The sequence below is a fragment of the Paramisgurnus dabryanus genome, chromosome 9 (assembly GCF_030506205.2).
Source record: "Paramisgurnus dabryanus chromosome 9, PD_genome_1.1, whole genome shotgun sequence".
Taxonomy (NCBI): Eukaryota; Metazoa; Chordata; class Actinopteri; order Cypriniformes; family Cobitidae; genus Paramisgurnus; species Paramisgurnus dabryanus.
The window spans coordinates 23,847,998-23,862,964 of record NC_133345.1 but is presented as its reverse complement, the minus strand read 5'-3'; the positions used below and the strand labels follow the sequence as shown (position 1 = coordinate 23,862,964).

Genomic DNA, 14,967 nt, shown 5'->3' with positions numbered 1-14,967 from the left:
AGTGTTTGCGCATTTCTGCACTAACTCAAAATGTGCGTACACCACCTCCTGAGCAGGCGTAGGATTTGAGCGTGCCGTACGCCAACGTCCATATTGATAAATCTCAAAGTCACCGTGGTTTTGGGTGTACGCCAGGTGTACGCTGGAATTTTGGTGTACGCACTTTTGATAAATGAGGGCCAATGTAACTACAGAAGAGTCAAGTTTTAGATAGGAAATATATTGAAACTCTTTGGTTATTCTTTAAGCGTGATGCTTTTTTGCACAATGCTAACGGTCTAATCAGATTCAATGGATTGTGCTAAGCTATGCTAAAAGTGCTAGCCCCAGACGCAGAGATCAGCTGAATGGATTCCAAAACGATAAGAATCAAATGTTTAACTCTAGGGGAGCTGGAAAATGAGCATATTTTCAAAAAAAAGTGAAATGTCCCTTTAAAATACCTTATGACAGCATAAAATTGTGAATGATAAATGTATCCGACCACACTAATTGTGTACACAAGGTGTTCCTTGACATAATCTCTAGATGCTGTCGTCCTCTAAACAGACAACCTTTCATAAAGGTTGTGGAAGGACTGGGGATCTAATATGATCTACAGGGCAAAAATGTCAATCAATATGCTGTGAAAGTGACAGTGAACTAATATGATCGTTGAAGAATAGTCAGTCAATGCCATTTGCCTCGTCACCCATCTTGGCGGTGCTCCAAGGTTAGGAGTGTGGATATTCAGCAACGATGTCTTTAATTTCCTCTATATACATACTGTGTGAATGATCAACCTCAAATATAGTGGGCTCTAAAAGTCACCAAAAATACAATTTGCTTACTGCACTTACATGTTGTTAAAAATCTGTATGTTTGGTATTAAGTCGGTTCAACTTGCCTGGTAATTTTGAGTTAAAGGTGCTCTAAGCGAATTGAAGCATTTTAGACCATAAAACATTTTTTGTTACATACCGGAAACATCTCCTCACTATCTGCTTGCTGCCTGTCCGCTGATCAAACTGTAAAAAAACGCGATCTCTGTAGACAGCCCAGGCTTCACAAACGGCAATATCAACAAATGGCCAAACCTAGGCTGCGTTTACACTTGGCATTAACATGCGACCTGTATCCGGATGTTGTCCACATACACATTGAAAAGACAAGTGTAAACGCGTCTGTGATCGGAATGTTATCCGATCTGTGTGTCCTGATGCAGAGGTAGTCGAGGACGCTTTGTGATCGGATCTCAGTGTAATGTAAACGCAATCCAGCCATCGTATCTGCATTTACAGGTCAACGTCACAAAAAACCCCGCCCACTATCATCTCATCTCACTGACAGCTGTCAAAAATAAAGGACGTTAGGTCATGGAGCGCAGGTGAGAGACGCATACATTCATATTTGTTGAGCAATGAAAGCTACGCTTAAAAGTATCTTAATAAATCGATATTCAAAAGCATTTTAACACTGCTGACTGTATTTAAGTTATTCAGGCATATGTTATATGTTCCTATTCATAGAAAGATTTAATATTTAATAGCAGAATTCAGGATCGTTATAATGTTTGAGTTTCCATGGCGACATATCAACGTGAATGTTGCGCTTGTTTCTGGTCAATCGGCTGTTTCTGTCTCATTTAACACATTTTAAGTTACTTTAAAACACGTACAAACCATAATAACATTAGCCAAATACATTTATTCAGTGTTGGTTTTATGCAAGGTTACTTATATGTGTTTGTAAATTACATTACTTCTTACGCACTATGAACAGGAAATTTAGGAAATTGTTAGCTCTTTTAATTAAATCATATTAAAATTACCAGGAAACATAACTAACAACAGTTAACGGTTAAAATATAAATATACATATAAGTTTAGGCAGAGGCAAAAGCCCGTTATTAGGGCAGAATAAAACAGTGGAGTCGGTCATGTTTCACACGGATTTTTTTGTTGATTTAAAGCATGCGGGTGAAAGTCAAGTTCAGGTAAAGTTAAACAGGACATTCATCCGCGGTGCGGACGCTATAAGGCTTTTAAAGATAAGGCTTTTAAAGCTAAAAATTATAACGCTTAAAATGTGGACATCACGGTTGTTGGGGTTGCTAGTTATTCTCTGCTGTTCAGTAGCACTGTACAATACGGGATTGCGGTTAGCGCGAAAACCCAAAATCATGTGGCTAAAGACAGCTGTACCCATTTTGATTGACAGCTATCCACCCAGCGCACGTCTCCCCGCACGGGATCCGATCACACATCCAGATACAGAAGCCACATTTATGTGACAAATGTAAACGCGCCGTGTCCTGATATACGGATGATCGGATCTGCGTGAACGGATCACCGAGATCGCATGTTAATGCAAAATGTAAACGCAGCCCTAGCTTCACAAAACAAAACAAAGTATTCCAGCCAATAAACGACAAGAAGGATTTGGGGGTGGGGGTTGGGCACGTTCATGAAAGCACGGAAGGGAGGGGGAGGAGTTAGCTACGCTCTGTCTGTTTGAAAACAGTTCAAACATCAACAGGAAGTGACGTCGCACATTATTCGCTTAGAGCGCCTTTAACTTTTTTGAGTTTAACAAATATTTTTAAAGGAACATAGCATGAAAATCTGACTTTTTTCATGTTTAAGTGCTATAATTGGGCTGCCAGTGCTTTTATTAACCTAGAAAATCTGAAAAAGATCAACCCAGTAACTTAGTTTTGGTAAACCATTCTCTGCAAGTATGTGAAAAATAGGTCATTGAAATTTTGCTCCCCTTGTGATGTCAGAAGGGGATAATACCGCCCCTTAATCTGCACTGCCATTTAGTGAAAAGATCAGCTCATTTGCATTTTAAGGGACACACCCAAAAACGGGAAATTTTTTCTCACACCTACAAAGTGGCAAATTTAACATGCTATGATAAATTATCTAAATTATATTTTGAGCTAAAACTTGTACTCTGGGACACCAAAGATTTGTTGTTGACGTTCAAAATGTTGTCAAACAAAGCGGAACGTAGCTAACTCCTCCCCCTCCTTCTCCCATCTCTTTCATTCTCCCCCTTGCCCCTCCCTTTCCCTTCCATGCTTCCTCACGCATTCTAACCCCCTAAACCCCACCCCCAAATCCTTCTTGTCGTTTATTGGCTGGAACACGTTTGTTATTTTTCGTGGTTGTAGGTTGCGCCACTTTGTTTTTGTTGCCGTTTGTGCAGCCTGGGCTGTCTACAAAGACCGTGTTTTTTACAGTGTGTTCAGGGGACAGGCAGCTAGCAGATAGTGAGGAGACGTTTGCTGTTAGTGACAAAAAATGTTTTATGGCCAAAAAAAGAGGGGATTTGGTAATAGTGCCTTTAAGCATTAGGATTAAAGGACAAGTTCGGTATTTTACACTTAAAGCCCTGTTTTCAGATTGTTTATGATGAAATAGAATGGTTTTGACTGAAATTTCGACATATGCGACTGCCCCGAGAATTTTCGGGTGTTTGTTGTTTCACCTCCCACCTCTACAATGGGTTTATAGGTGCACTGGAACAACCCTTCCTAAAATGCTATAAACTTTCGTTTACAAAGACGTGAAACTAACCGAGTGGTCAGGGGTGTTCACTGACATGCTCACACAAAAATCGCTGCAAAATACGCATTCCAACAGGTTTTATCATAGTTTTGTCCAACTTCATTGACTTGTATTAGATGTGCTGTGAGGTACGGTATTACTCTGCCGCCGGGAACGTTGCAATTGGCAAAGGCAGATTATCGCCACCAACTGGGCTGGAGTGTCTATTATTCAAGCTCTCAGCGGAAGAATGTAAGGGTGTGAGCCGTTTGGAAAAATAGCTCCACAAGTTTACAACGAATGCTAAAACACCTGTTGGAAAGCATCTTTTGCAGCGATTTTTGTGTGAGCATATCAGTGAACACCCCTGACCACTCGGTGAGTTTCACGTCTTTGTAAACGAAAGTTTAATGCATTTTAGGAAGGATTGTTCCAGTGCACCTATAAACCCATTATAGAGGTGGGAGGTGAAACAACAAACACCCGAAAATTCTCAGGGCAGCCGCATATGTCGAAATTTCTGTCAAAACCGTTCTATTTCATCACAAACAATATGAAAACAGGGCTTTAAGTGTAAAATACCGAACTTGTCCTTTAAGAAAAACATTAGGGAAAATATTAAATGCTCTGCATTTCAATTGTATATATTCAACCACAGCAGTGCAGAGATCAGCTCATTTTCATTTAAAGGGACACACCCAAAAAGGAAACATTTTTGCTCACACCTACAAAGTGGCAATTTTAACATGCTTTAATAAATTATCTATTTGGTATTTTGAGCTAAAACTTCACATATGTACTCTAGGGACACCAAAGATTTATTTGACATATTAAAAAAGTTTTGTGAAAGATCCCCTTTAAATATAAATGTACATTTAAAATGCATTTACCTATTTGATATACTGTATGCACTGTGACAGTTTGTCCTATTCCCAAATTTTAGGTGATTCTAGGTCTGGATCTGATTTTGAATCCAAGCTTTAAAATGTGGCCTCAGGCATTTGGATTTCACTGTGTATTGATGAAACAAGGTGTAACCAATTTAGGGCGGGAGAGTCATCAATGCGTACATGACAAATGCATTGACCTTTGAACAATGATCTGCATTACCTCTCTACTCTTTCTGTCTGTCTCTCTCTCTCTCTCTCTCTCTCTCTCTCTCTCTCTCTCTCTCTCTCTCACTTAACTCCAGCCTGTACATGGATAAATGAGATCTTTCTTTCTAATGTGGTCCCTCTGCTTCAGTGGATTCCTCTTTTCCAAGAATATGTATAGATGGTTAATGCCAAAGTGTCCCCAGGGTGATCTCTCACTTCTCCTGACTCTCCTCCTGCAAACATGATTTGAGAGAGATGGCGAGACTTGAAAGTAAAGCGTAGCTCTCCATCAAACATACAGACTGCAGTGGCTGATTAAAGCGAAACGAAAAAGCAAAATAATGGGAGCATATACAGTGTGGAGGGTTGCATCGAAAGGTAAAATGTCAAACCTCTGATTTAAAAGTCAGTTACACCATCATAGATATCACAGATTTGTTTGTCAGGAGTTTAACATGAATATGATTATTTATGTAAATGTATTGTAGTGAGCAGATTAGGAAGAAACCATGCACCACCCAACCAATTAAATCAATGATTCCTTTCCTCATGAGTGACCGATTTTAATAACATTACCAGTTTACAGTGTCTTCGCTAGTGTTTGGATCACACAAAGAGATCAAAATGAAGAATGCTCAGCTCATAGTGGAAAACAACTAATGAGAAAAACCATTTTAAATGAGGTAATATGCCAGAGAGAGCAGAACAAAAACATGTAAGATCAAAACAGATCATTACTTCAGACTTCCTCGGAAAAGCCATCAAGGAACATTCACAGATCCGGCTGCAAATCCTAAATATTTCAGGACTTGGTCTGTCAGTAATTGCATAACGGTAACATATTCTGTAATGGGACATAGGAACTGTGATGTTTTTAAGAAGTCGCACTCTGGACGGAGTCAGCATAACAGGGTTTGCATAAATATTTAGTTAAAGTCTGTGATGTAGCATCTGAATATCAAATTGATCTAAAGGATCTGCCATCACTGGAAAGGGCAGAGTCATCCTCAGTTCACCCTCTTCATGCACAGTTTTACCAGCAGATGGTCGCCACATAGTGTAAATGTGCAATGTTTCATTAATGGCTTTTCTGCATGCTACACATACCACAGCATGCGTTTTGAAGTGTGTAGTACATTATACTGTTGATTGTAAAAATGTGTTTCATTCTTGGACTTCAGGTGAGCTGTGGCAATGGGTTATGACAGAGCTATTTCTGTATGAATCCACCTGAGAACTTCAATAGAGACCATTATCATAATGCAACTCTATGTCCTCTGTGTGTCCGGGTAAAATTTGATTTTAAGGTTTTTGCTTGGTGACACACTTACCACAAGCTTGACGTTGTTAATATTTTATTTCATTCCTACTTTAGAGGTGGGTTGGCGAGATTTATTAATAATGTAGTGACCCCGGGGTCAGGTGGCATGTCTAACATTTTGTTTGGTTATTCATGCTTAGCAAAGCAAACATATATGTAGAGATGTATAATGTAAACTGAACTGTTATCATTTGTCCCTCTTTTACTTTTAATATGAATACTTGCCTTGCCTTAAACACTTTAAGCATGACCAAATCTGTAGTATATTTTTGGAAGTGGCAAAAGAATTTTAATTATTGCTTTCATATGAACAATGTAATGAACAACAAAGCATGCAAAGAATCCCAAAACAGGAACAGGGAAGAATATTTGCTATACATATAATCTCTAAAATAATCTATATTATGTGCAAACATATATTGTTATTATATATTCACATGTTCAGTTATTATTTGCAAACAACAAAATAAAACATAGCTTTCTTTAAACAATTTGAATATTCATTGAATAAGTTAAAACATTTACTTATGCAATATTAAAATTGATCATTTGTAAAATAATTCCCACTGTCCTGCTTTAAACTCTACTACAAAATCAATCTGAGGATTGCATCATTGGATTTGAGTTGTGTTTGTTTCCCTCAAGTCTGTTTGATCTTTTCCTCTTCTTTCAAGGCTGACAAAAACTGATTGTTCTGTAATGCTGCATATTTTCAGTTGTTCTTCAGAATGCATGCGAATGCATCACATACATCATAAATTAATAACTTGTACGGCTCTCACAGTGATGTATTAGTAAAAATTCTTATTAAAAAGCAAACTCATGTTTTTAGTGAACGTAGTAAATGGTTGCATTACATATTTGTCACCAAGTGGCTGATTATCTTTTGGAGGTCTTTGGTTCGCATGCGGGTGGTTTCCAGCACTTCTTCATGATTAGCCTTCTCCTTGCTGTCATAATCGGTCACCACCTTGTTGGTAATAAGAGAAAGTCCAAACACACGCAGCCCACAGTGTCGAGCGACCACTACCTCTGGAACCGTACTCATACCTGGGGTACAATTATAGAGAAAGGATCATGCCAAAATGTCAAATGTGCCCAAATTTGCATTTTATTATATATCCAATGCAAATTACAGTGCATTCATTAGACTCCTTGTGGTTTACCAGGAACACTTTTATGTGTGCCAGCTTTACAGAAATATGCAGCAGTATATCATACAGCACATACCCACAGCGTCTGCCCCAAGCAGCTGCAGAGCCTTGGATTCTGCAATCGTCTCATAGCATGGCCCAGCCAACATGCAGTAAACACCCTCCTGAAGGAAAGAGGCACAGTCCAGTTCCTCAGCAGTTTTCCTGGCCAGCAGTGCCAAGTCTTTATCATATGCATCAGACATGCAAGGAAAACGCACTCCAAATCTACAGAAACATGCACATATAACAAAACCAAGAATATCAAGAAATCATTTACCATTCAAATAAGTTCAATTATTCTTGCAATGTTGTGCTCTCTTCTTCAACATTTCTTTACATTTTATGGAATAAAATAATTAGGTTTATTAGCATTATATAATAACCACATCAATTCAAAGATCTCAGATCTATTTGATGACATACAGTATAAAATCACTTCATATACACTCACCTAAAGGATTATTAGGAACACCTGTTCAATTTCTCATTAATGCACTTATCTAATCAACCAATCGCATGGCAGTTGCTTCAATGGATTTAGGGGTGTGGTCCTGGTCAAGACAATCTCCTGAACTCCAAACTGAATCTCAGAATGGTAAAGAAAGGTGATTTAAGCAATTTTGAGCGTGGCATGGTCTGAGTATTTCACAATCTGCTCTGTTACTGGGATTTTCACGCACAACCATTTCTAGGGTTTACAAAGAATGATGTAAAAATGCCTTGTTGATGCTAGAGGTCAGAGGAGAATGGGCCGACTGATTTAAGCTGATAGAAGAGCAACTTTGACTGAAATAACCACTCGTTACAACCGAGGTATGCAGCAAAGCATTTGTGAAGCCACAACACGCACAACCTTGAGGCGGATGGGCTACAACAGCAGAAGACCCCACCGGGTACCACTCATCTCCACTACAAATAGGAAAAAGAGGCTACAATTTGCATGAGCTCACCAAAATTGGACAGTTAAAGACTGGAAAAATGTTGCCTGGTCTGATGAATCTCGATTTCTGTTGAGACATTCAGATGGTAGAGTCAGAATTTGGCGTAAACAGAATGAGAAAATGGTGTATTGATGTGGGGGGTGTTTTCATGGCACACTTTAGGCCCCTTAGTGCCAATTGGGCATAATTTAAATGCCTATCTGAGCATTGTTTCTGACCATGTCCATCCCTTTATGACCACCATCCTCTGATGGCTACTTCCAGCAGGATAATGCACCAGATCTCAACCCAATAGAGCACCTTCGTGCCCTGGATGTGCATCTCACAAATCTCCATCAACTGCAAGATGCTATACTATCAAAATGGGCCAACATTTCTAAAGCTTTCAGCACCTTGTTGAATCAATGCCACATAGAATTAAGACGAAAGGGGGTAAAACACAGTATTAGTATGGTGTTCCTTATAATCCTAAGTGAGTGTATATATACTCTTAATGTAGTGATGTACCTGTCCTCATTGCGACCACACAGTGGATTTTGGCCTGCAAAACCTGGAATGTTGATATGATCTTTGATCAACATGATGTCACCCACTTTAAATTCTGGATTTAGTCCTCCAGCAGCATTGGTCACAATCAGAGTCTCAATTCCCAGAAGAAAAAACACTCTTACTGGATATGTAACCTAAAGGCCAAGGAAAACAAGCATAATAGATGACATTTCATAATCTATTAAACAGGGTATTAAAGCTTCAAAATATACATCGTACATACAATAACAAATAATCATTTGTTGTATATTTTTATCGCCCTTTGTCTAAACTGTTTATTTGGAATTTTACAAGGCAGGTATAAACCTAAAAGTCTCTTGTAGCATGTAGACTGCTTTTCTACAACACAAGCACAGAAAACTCGTTTCAGTCACTCATATACCAACATGCCAAAAAATGATAAATCACAAAAACACTTTCATATTTCACTTTGCCAATCTTAAGAAAGAGCAAACACTAGAGTACACTTTAAGCACTACACTATTTGTGCTGAACATTTTTTAACCTGATCATATGAATGACAAACCTTTAAAAGTTGTCGTAAAAGTTTATAGGAGGTGTTACTAAATGACAATGCCAGTTGTCAAAGGTTGACTCTGTTATACTTAAATTGCTTAGTAATATATAAAATGGTCAATGGTTAAATACAGAATAACCTCCGTGTTAGTGCTGTGGTTTATAATTGTTAATGGAAAGAAAAACTGATTATTCTTTGACTTTGATTCATTATCTTTTTAAGCATTAAACCAAATAATGCTTAATACATGTTTTAGTTAAAATTGCATCCATCACTGCAGCATTTTCTTTAGTGCGCAGGCGGCCAGACTGACTGATGCAATATTAGAGTATAAATATACATGCCTTATTTATTTTCCCTTTGCTGCTTAAGAAGGATACTTACTGTGGCTACGTTATAGCCCTCATAAAAATGAAAACGGCCTTGCATGCAAACACACTGCTTTCCATTGAGCTCTCCAAACACCAGCTGACCTTTATGTCCCTGCACTGAAAAGATAGATTTTAAGTATAAGTATTTTTAGATAGTTGCCATAAAGTGATAAAAAGCAGCACTGAGGCAAAATCCCAATGGCTGGTAGTCAAACCTTCACTGTATTTCTGGTTAGCTTTGTTAGATATTAATGTAAAATATTAACATCTTCATTGTTTATTTTTTAGTATTCAATGAATAGGATATTAAACAAAACTATCAGTTAGCTATGAATGATTACCTCTGTCAAAGCAAAGACGTGAAGCTTAGTAAAAACAATGCATAATATGACAAAAAAAAAACCTCTCACTAACCTGTGCTGTGGGGAAACCGGGGGATTTTTTCATAAGGAAACGCAATCTTGTGGTCCAGCAGGTCAGCTAATCCACCGAGGCCTGAACCACAGATGATTGCCACTTTGGGCCTGAAATCTGTTTGAGCAAGAAGCCAGTCTGCTGTTTCTCTATAATCCTCATAGCTGTAGCTAGATGAAAACAAAACATTTTTTTTTTGTTGATATTTACATAAATGCAAGATTACATTTACTATTATACACAGACTCATATCATTACAAAATACTAAGTGTCTAACCACTAATTTCCTCCTTGAGTTAACTGCTAGTTTGAAAATGGGTAGCTGTCAGAATTGTCTGTACAGGATGATGCTAATGTCAAATGGCCTGTCATGTGCAGTTACCCTATCAAGTTGCTTTAAGAGTGAGAACAAGGACGAAATCCAATAGCTGACAACAACATTTAGAACAATGAGGAAGCTCTGCACACTGTTTTTATATAATCTATATTGTTTGTCCTTGTCATTACTTATGATATTATGTTGGAGTTTGTTGAATTTACCCTTTGACTCCTATCACATTTGGCTGGTACTTATAACAATTATTGTAGTAAATGATTTCCAGTAAAGTGTCTAAGTGTGCAAGTGGCTATAACTGCTGATCATGTTACCATTTAAAGTTGGATACGCAGCAGAGATTTTACACCAGTTTGTCAGCTGCCTGCAACAATATATTATTTACAAAATATCATCAAAAGTCTTTGCTCATTACTGTATAAAAGCCCAATGGGCTTGCAGCAGACATGCGCTGTCCGTGGTGCTGCAGCCTGATCAGCACTTTCAATTCACGCTCATACCAGTTTGATTTTCAAACACTGTGTGACTCTGAAAGCCTGAATGTAAATGCACAAGGGGCCTATTATTTACTACTTTCAAAAGACCTGGCAACACTCATGCTGTTCTCGGTTGTAACTGGTGATTTTACGCAGGGTTTTGGCGAATCCCAATTACAAGTGAACATCCCTATTATACCATACTCAGTGCGAAGGGAAGAGAGCCCTTAAAGTGGAAATATTAGAATCTGTAAAGCAATTGTGTCTCGACAATTGTGTTTGGATGAAACTTATCGATGGAAGCAATGAAAAACAATGTAATTGTTTCAAGGGCGCAGAAGCACCTATCGGATTTCGCTCTTAATCTCCCAGCCTGCCTCTTTAAGAGCTACGCATAATTCTGTGCGTAGCCTACTGAATAAGGTGTTTATGTTACGTAACTACATTAAGAGTAGTTCATTTAACTAATGTTAGACATAATGAATTTATAAGTTAGCTAAACTCGTTCAAAATCATTTTCTCTTTTGATTCATATTAATAAGAAGGTAGTGATATGACAGTGAAGAATAGGCTACTATCTTATCGCCATCCAAACAGCCGCACTGATTTGTGATTGTGCGTATTGTACTTGTAGGCTATATTCAAATGATCTGGCTGCGACGTATTAATATCACTATCTGCTTCTGTCCGTGACAAAAAGGTTTGATTGAAAGGTGGTATTGGAGAATAAAAAACGACATTTGTCATGACGAGGACGCGTTATACGTTTATATATGCCACTCTCGTTAGCAACTTGATAGTATTGGCAAGTCAGACAGCGAATCGAGCGCTTTGCATTATTGTTTTATTTTACCTTACCTGCATTCGTTGGATGTTGCCATGTCCGCAGCAGCTGCTAATGTAACTGAGTAAGATTTTGTTGGCAACAGAATTAATACAGGAACCTGCGCGAGAGGTCAAACAGTCGATCTCGTGGTAAGAGTGGAATGACGGAGGAGGAGCATTTTTTAAACTCATTTCTTAAACACAGCTCGTTGATATAATCCAATTTTCTGTCAGAGTGGGCCGCTAACTGACCCGCACTTAAAAGAACTGCTGTTATCCTGCCAGGCTGGCACCAAAAGAAGGGTTTAGTCTGTCTTACTGACGGCAACTGTGTTTCCCCCTTTAAGTGCACAGTAAAAATAACTGTGTTCAGTCTTTCATTTGTGAAACTTTAAATATGACATATGTAACAACAAAAAAGTCATTTAAAAATGAATCTATTCTGTAAATGGTATGAATAGGCAAATTAGTTTACATTAATACATCCAGATGCATAATATTTTGTATTATTTTTAAAGGTGAAGTTGATTCTGTCTTCACTTTTTTAACTGCAGTTAGTGCTTACTGTTGCTGTTTGAGCACAACATCTGCAAAGTTACAACGCTTAAAGTTTAATGCAATGGGAAATATCTGTTTAAAAGCAAATCACTTTTAAAAACCTACAGCGAACGGCTGTATTGCCTATGAACTAAGCCTCTTTTTGGGTTAGTGACATCACAAACTTTATAGACCCAGGAACTAAACAGTCTGTTTTAACCATAGACATTATATGTAGAAGCCTCATAGACTGACACTGCCTATTGGTGCTGACGTATCAGCGCAGCCGCCATCTTGGATGGGTCCCCAATGCGTCCCTCTGTATTTTTTTCTACTGAGAAAGATGTATCCTTAACTACAACAATCATAATTAAACAAATTTTTACCAAATTAAGACACGGTTTGGTTACTGTACCTGTACACGTAAGTAACTTTAGATATGATGACATAATATTATAAATGGAACAATAATCAAAATTATTGTTCAATCTTACTTGTGAAAGTTAATCCCATGCGATCCGGTATCAATACTGCGCTGGTTATTGCACCCGTAAACTGCACAAAATACGGGCAAAATCAGATTGACTCAGGAGACCCAACCAATATGGCTGCGACACTGGATTACGTTCCAGCATGTCATGAGGCGTCTACGTATATAATGTCTATGGTTTTAACACCCTGTTTAAATGAGGATGGAAACACTGGTGCAGGTTTAAGGTTAAATATATGAAGGATAATGTTTTTATTTTAAAACAAAGCATAAACAAATGTTACAGTGTATCACATAAACACAATCAAACCTTACAAAACTCTTGCCCCCCCAAATACAATTTTTATATTTTTAATATTTCTGCCACCCCCCCCCCCCCCACAAAAAAATACAGGGCCTATACTAACAACATTATGAGAAAGGTCTGTGTTTGTTGTGTCCACTCAAAGTCAAAATACAAATGTAAAGTAAAATACTGAAAGGTTATATGTTACAATTAAACACTTAAATCACAATACTAAACTCAAAACTCCAATCATTCATCAAAACCTTATCCATACAGTTATTAAATGTCTTCTGAGGTGAAGCAATAAATGTTGTAACGTTGGGTCAGAGGTCAGCCTCCACCCTGACCTCAAATCTTTTGTGAACATGTGTACAGCCGAAGTTTGAAATATAAATGTTTTTTTTCTTACAAAACCCCACCGCTTCACCTCTGAAGACTTTTAATAACTGTATGGATTAGTTTTGATGGATGGATGTGCATTTTGGAGTTTAGTATTGTGATTTAACGGTATAATTGTAAAATTTTATCTTTCAATGTAATCAAATGAGGCACTACACCATTGTAAAGCTAAAAGAGCCAGGATATTATTTATATCCATTTATAACTCCAACTGTGTTGGAATGAAAGAAGAAAGGCATATACTGTACACTTACTGTAGGATGGCTTTAGGGTGAAAAATGTTTTCCTTTAAAGAAGACATTTCACAAGACTTTTTTAAGATGCCAAATAAAACTTTAGTGTCCCTGGAGTACGTATGTGAAGTTTTAGCTCAAAATACCATATAGATAATTTATTATAACATGTTAAAATTGCCACTTTCCAGGTGTGAGCATAAATGTGTCCTGTTTGGGTGTGTTCTTTTAAATGCAAATGAGCAGAACTCTACACTAAATGACAGTGCCGTAGTTGGAACGTGCAGATTAAGGGGCGGTATTATTCCCCTCTGACATCACAAGGGGAGACAAATTCCAATTACCTATTTTTTACATGCTTGCAGTCAGAGACTGGTTTGCCAAAACTAAGTTACTTGTTTGTGCTTTTTCACATTTTCTAGCTTGATAGAAGCACTGGGGACCCACTTAAACATGGAAAAAGTCTGATTTTCATGATATGTCCCCTTTAAAGTGCTTGCTTAGTGCTACATTAGTGATCTGGGAAACTACTCCAGGATTTTAAGTTTTCATTCAAGCTGTGGAGTCTCTGCTCCAGATGTGAAGCTCAGGCTGCGTCCGAACTGTGACAGTATGTACTGAATGAGATAAAGTACCTACTTACTGACCGTTAAAACAGAAGGTACTGTATAGTATGAATCCTTGTAGGATATATGAGATTCGGACATACTACATCCACCATGTTGATACATCACGTGACATACAGTCATCCCATACAGATACACCCATCGCTGCTTTCCGCCATTTGTGTTTACATAGAGCACTAGTGGTCATAGCCCCACTCAGTAAAAATAAAGGTGTTTCATGATCCCATAGAAGAACCATTTTTTGCTAAATGGTTCTATAAAGAACCTTTAACATTCAAAGAACCTTTTACACAAATTTTCTTTGTGTTGATAAAAGGTCTCTTTAGATTAGGGGTTCTCAAAGTGGGGTCCGGGGACCCCTGGTCATCCTCAATGCTTAGCCAAGTGCTCCGTAAAATAATTTGTTATAAATTATATGATTGTGTTGTGTTATTAAGAAGGGGATATTTACATCTAAGCACCATGTCAGTCTTGCTACTGTTGATTTTATGAATGCTTTTAAGATAATTTAAAAAGTATTGTTGAGTCCAAACAACCCTCTTAAAAACATGTTGAATCAATATGAAACAAGTGTAAAATATTCTTTAAGGTAAGAATATGCTTAGTAACTATACAAAATGTAAGGGGGTCCTTGGAAAATGGTGTCCCCTGTACAGGGTCCCTGTATGCAACCCTGCTTTAGATTATATAAGGTTTTGAACGTAATGGTTTTTAAAGAACTTTTGACCAAATGGCTCCTTGAGGAACCAAAAGTGGCTCTTCTATGGCATCGCTGTGAGCCTTTAAAGCACCATTGCTTTAAGGAGTGCAGTTTGACTAAAT

The 14,967-nt window shown here is 37.9% G+C and overlaps 1 protein-coding gene across 1 annotated transcript; it reads right to left on the bottom strand.

The window, feature by feature from the left end:
• Positions 1–6,213: 6,213 nt before the first annotated feature.
• pnp6 (purine nucleoside phosphorylase 6) lies at positions 6,214–11,883 on the bottom strand. The gene is made up of 6 exons (XM_065279045.2): positions 11,608–11,883; positions 9,940–10,109; positions 9,539–9,642; positions 8,596–8,771; positions 7,182–7,372; positions 6,214–7,001 (listed from the first exon to the last, which is right to left on the bottom strand). Exons 1-6 carry the CDS (start codon positions 11,628–11,630, stop codon positions 6,805–6,807), a joined length of 861 nt encoding a protein of 286 aa, XP_065135117.1. The 5' UTR covers positions 11,631–11,883; the 3' UTR covers positions 6,214–6,804.
• Between the last annotated feature and the right edge of the window lie 3,084 nt (positions 11,884–14,967).

Excerpts from the sequence above, each read along its gene's own strand:
- pnp6 (XM_065279045.2), bottom strand. The coding sequence starts at position 11,630 with ATGGCAACATCCAACGAATGCAG. Across the intron at positions 10,110-11,607 it reads GCAACATCCAACGAATGCAG|CTACAGCTATGAGGATTATA; the intron begins GTAAGGTAAAAT and ends GTTTTCATCTAG. Across the intron at positions 8,772-9,538 it reads AGGGCTATAACGTAGCCACA|GTTACATATCCAGTAAGAGT; the intron begins GTAAGTATCCTT and ends CTTGGCCTTTAG.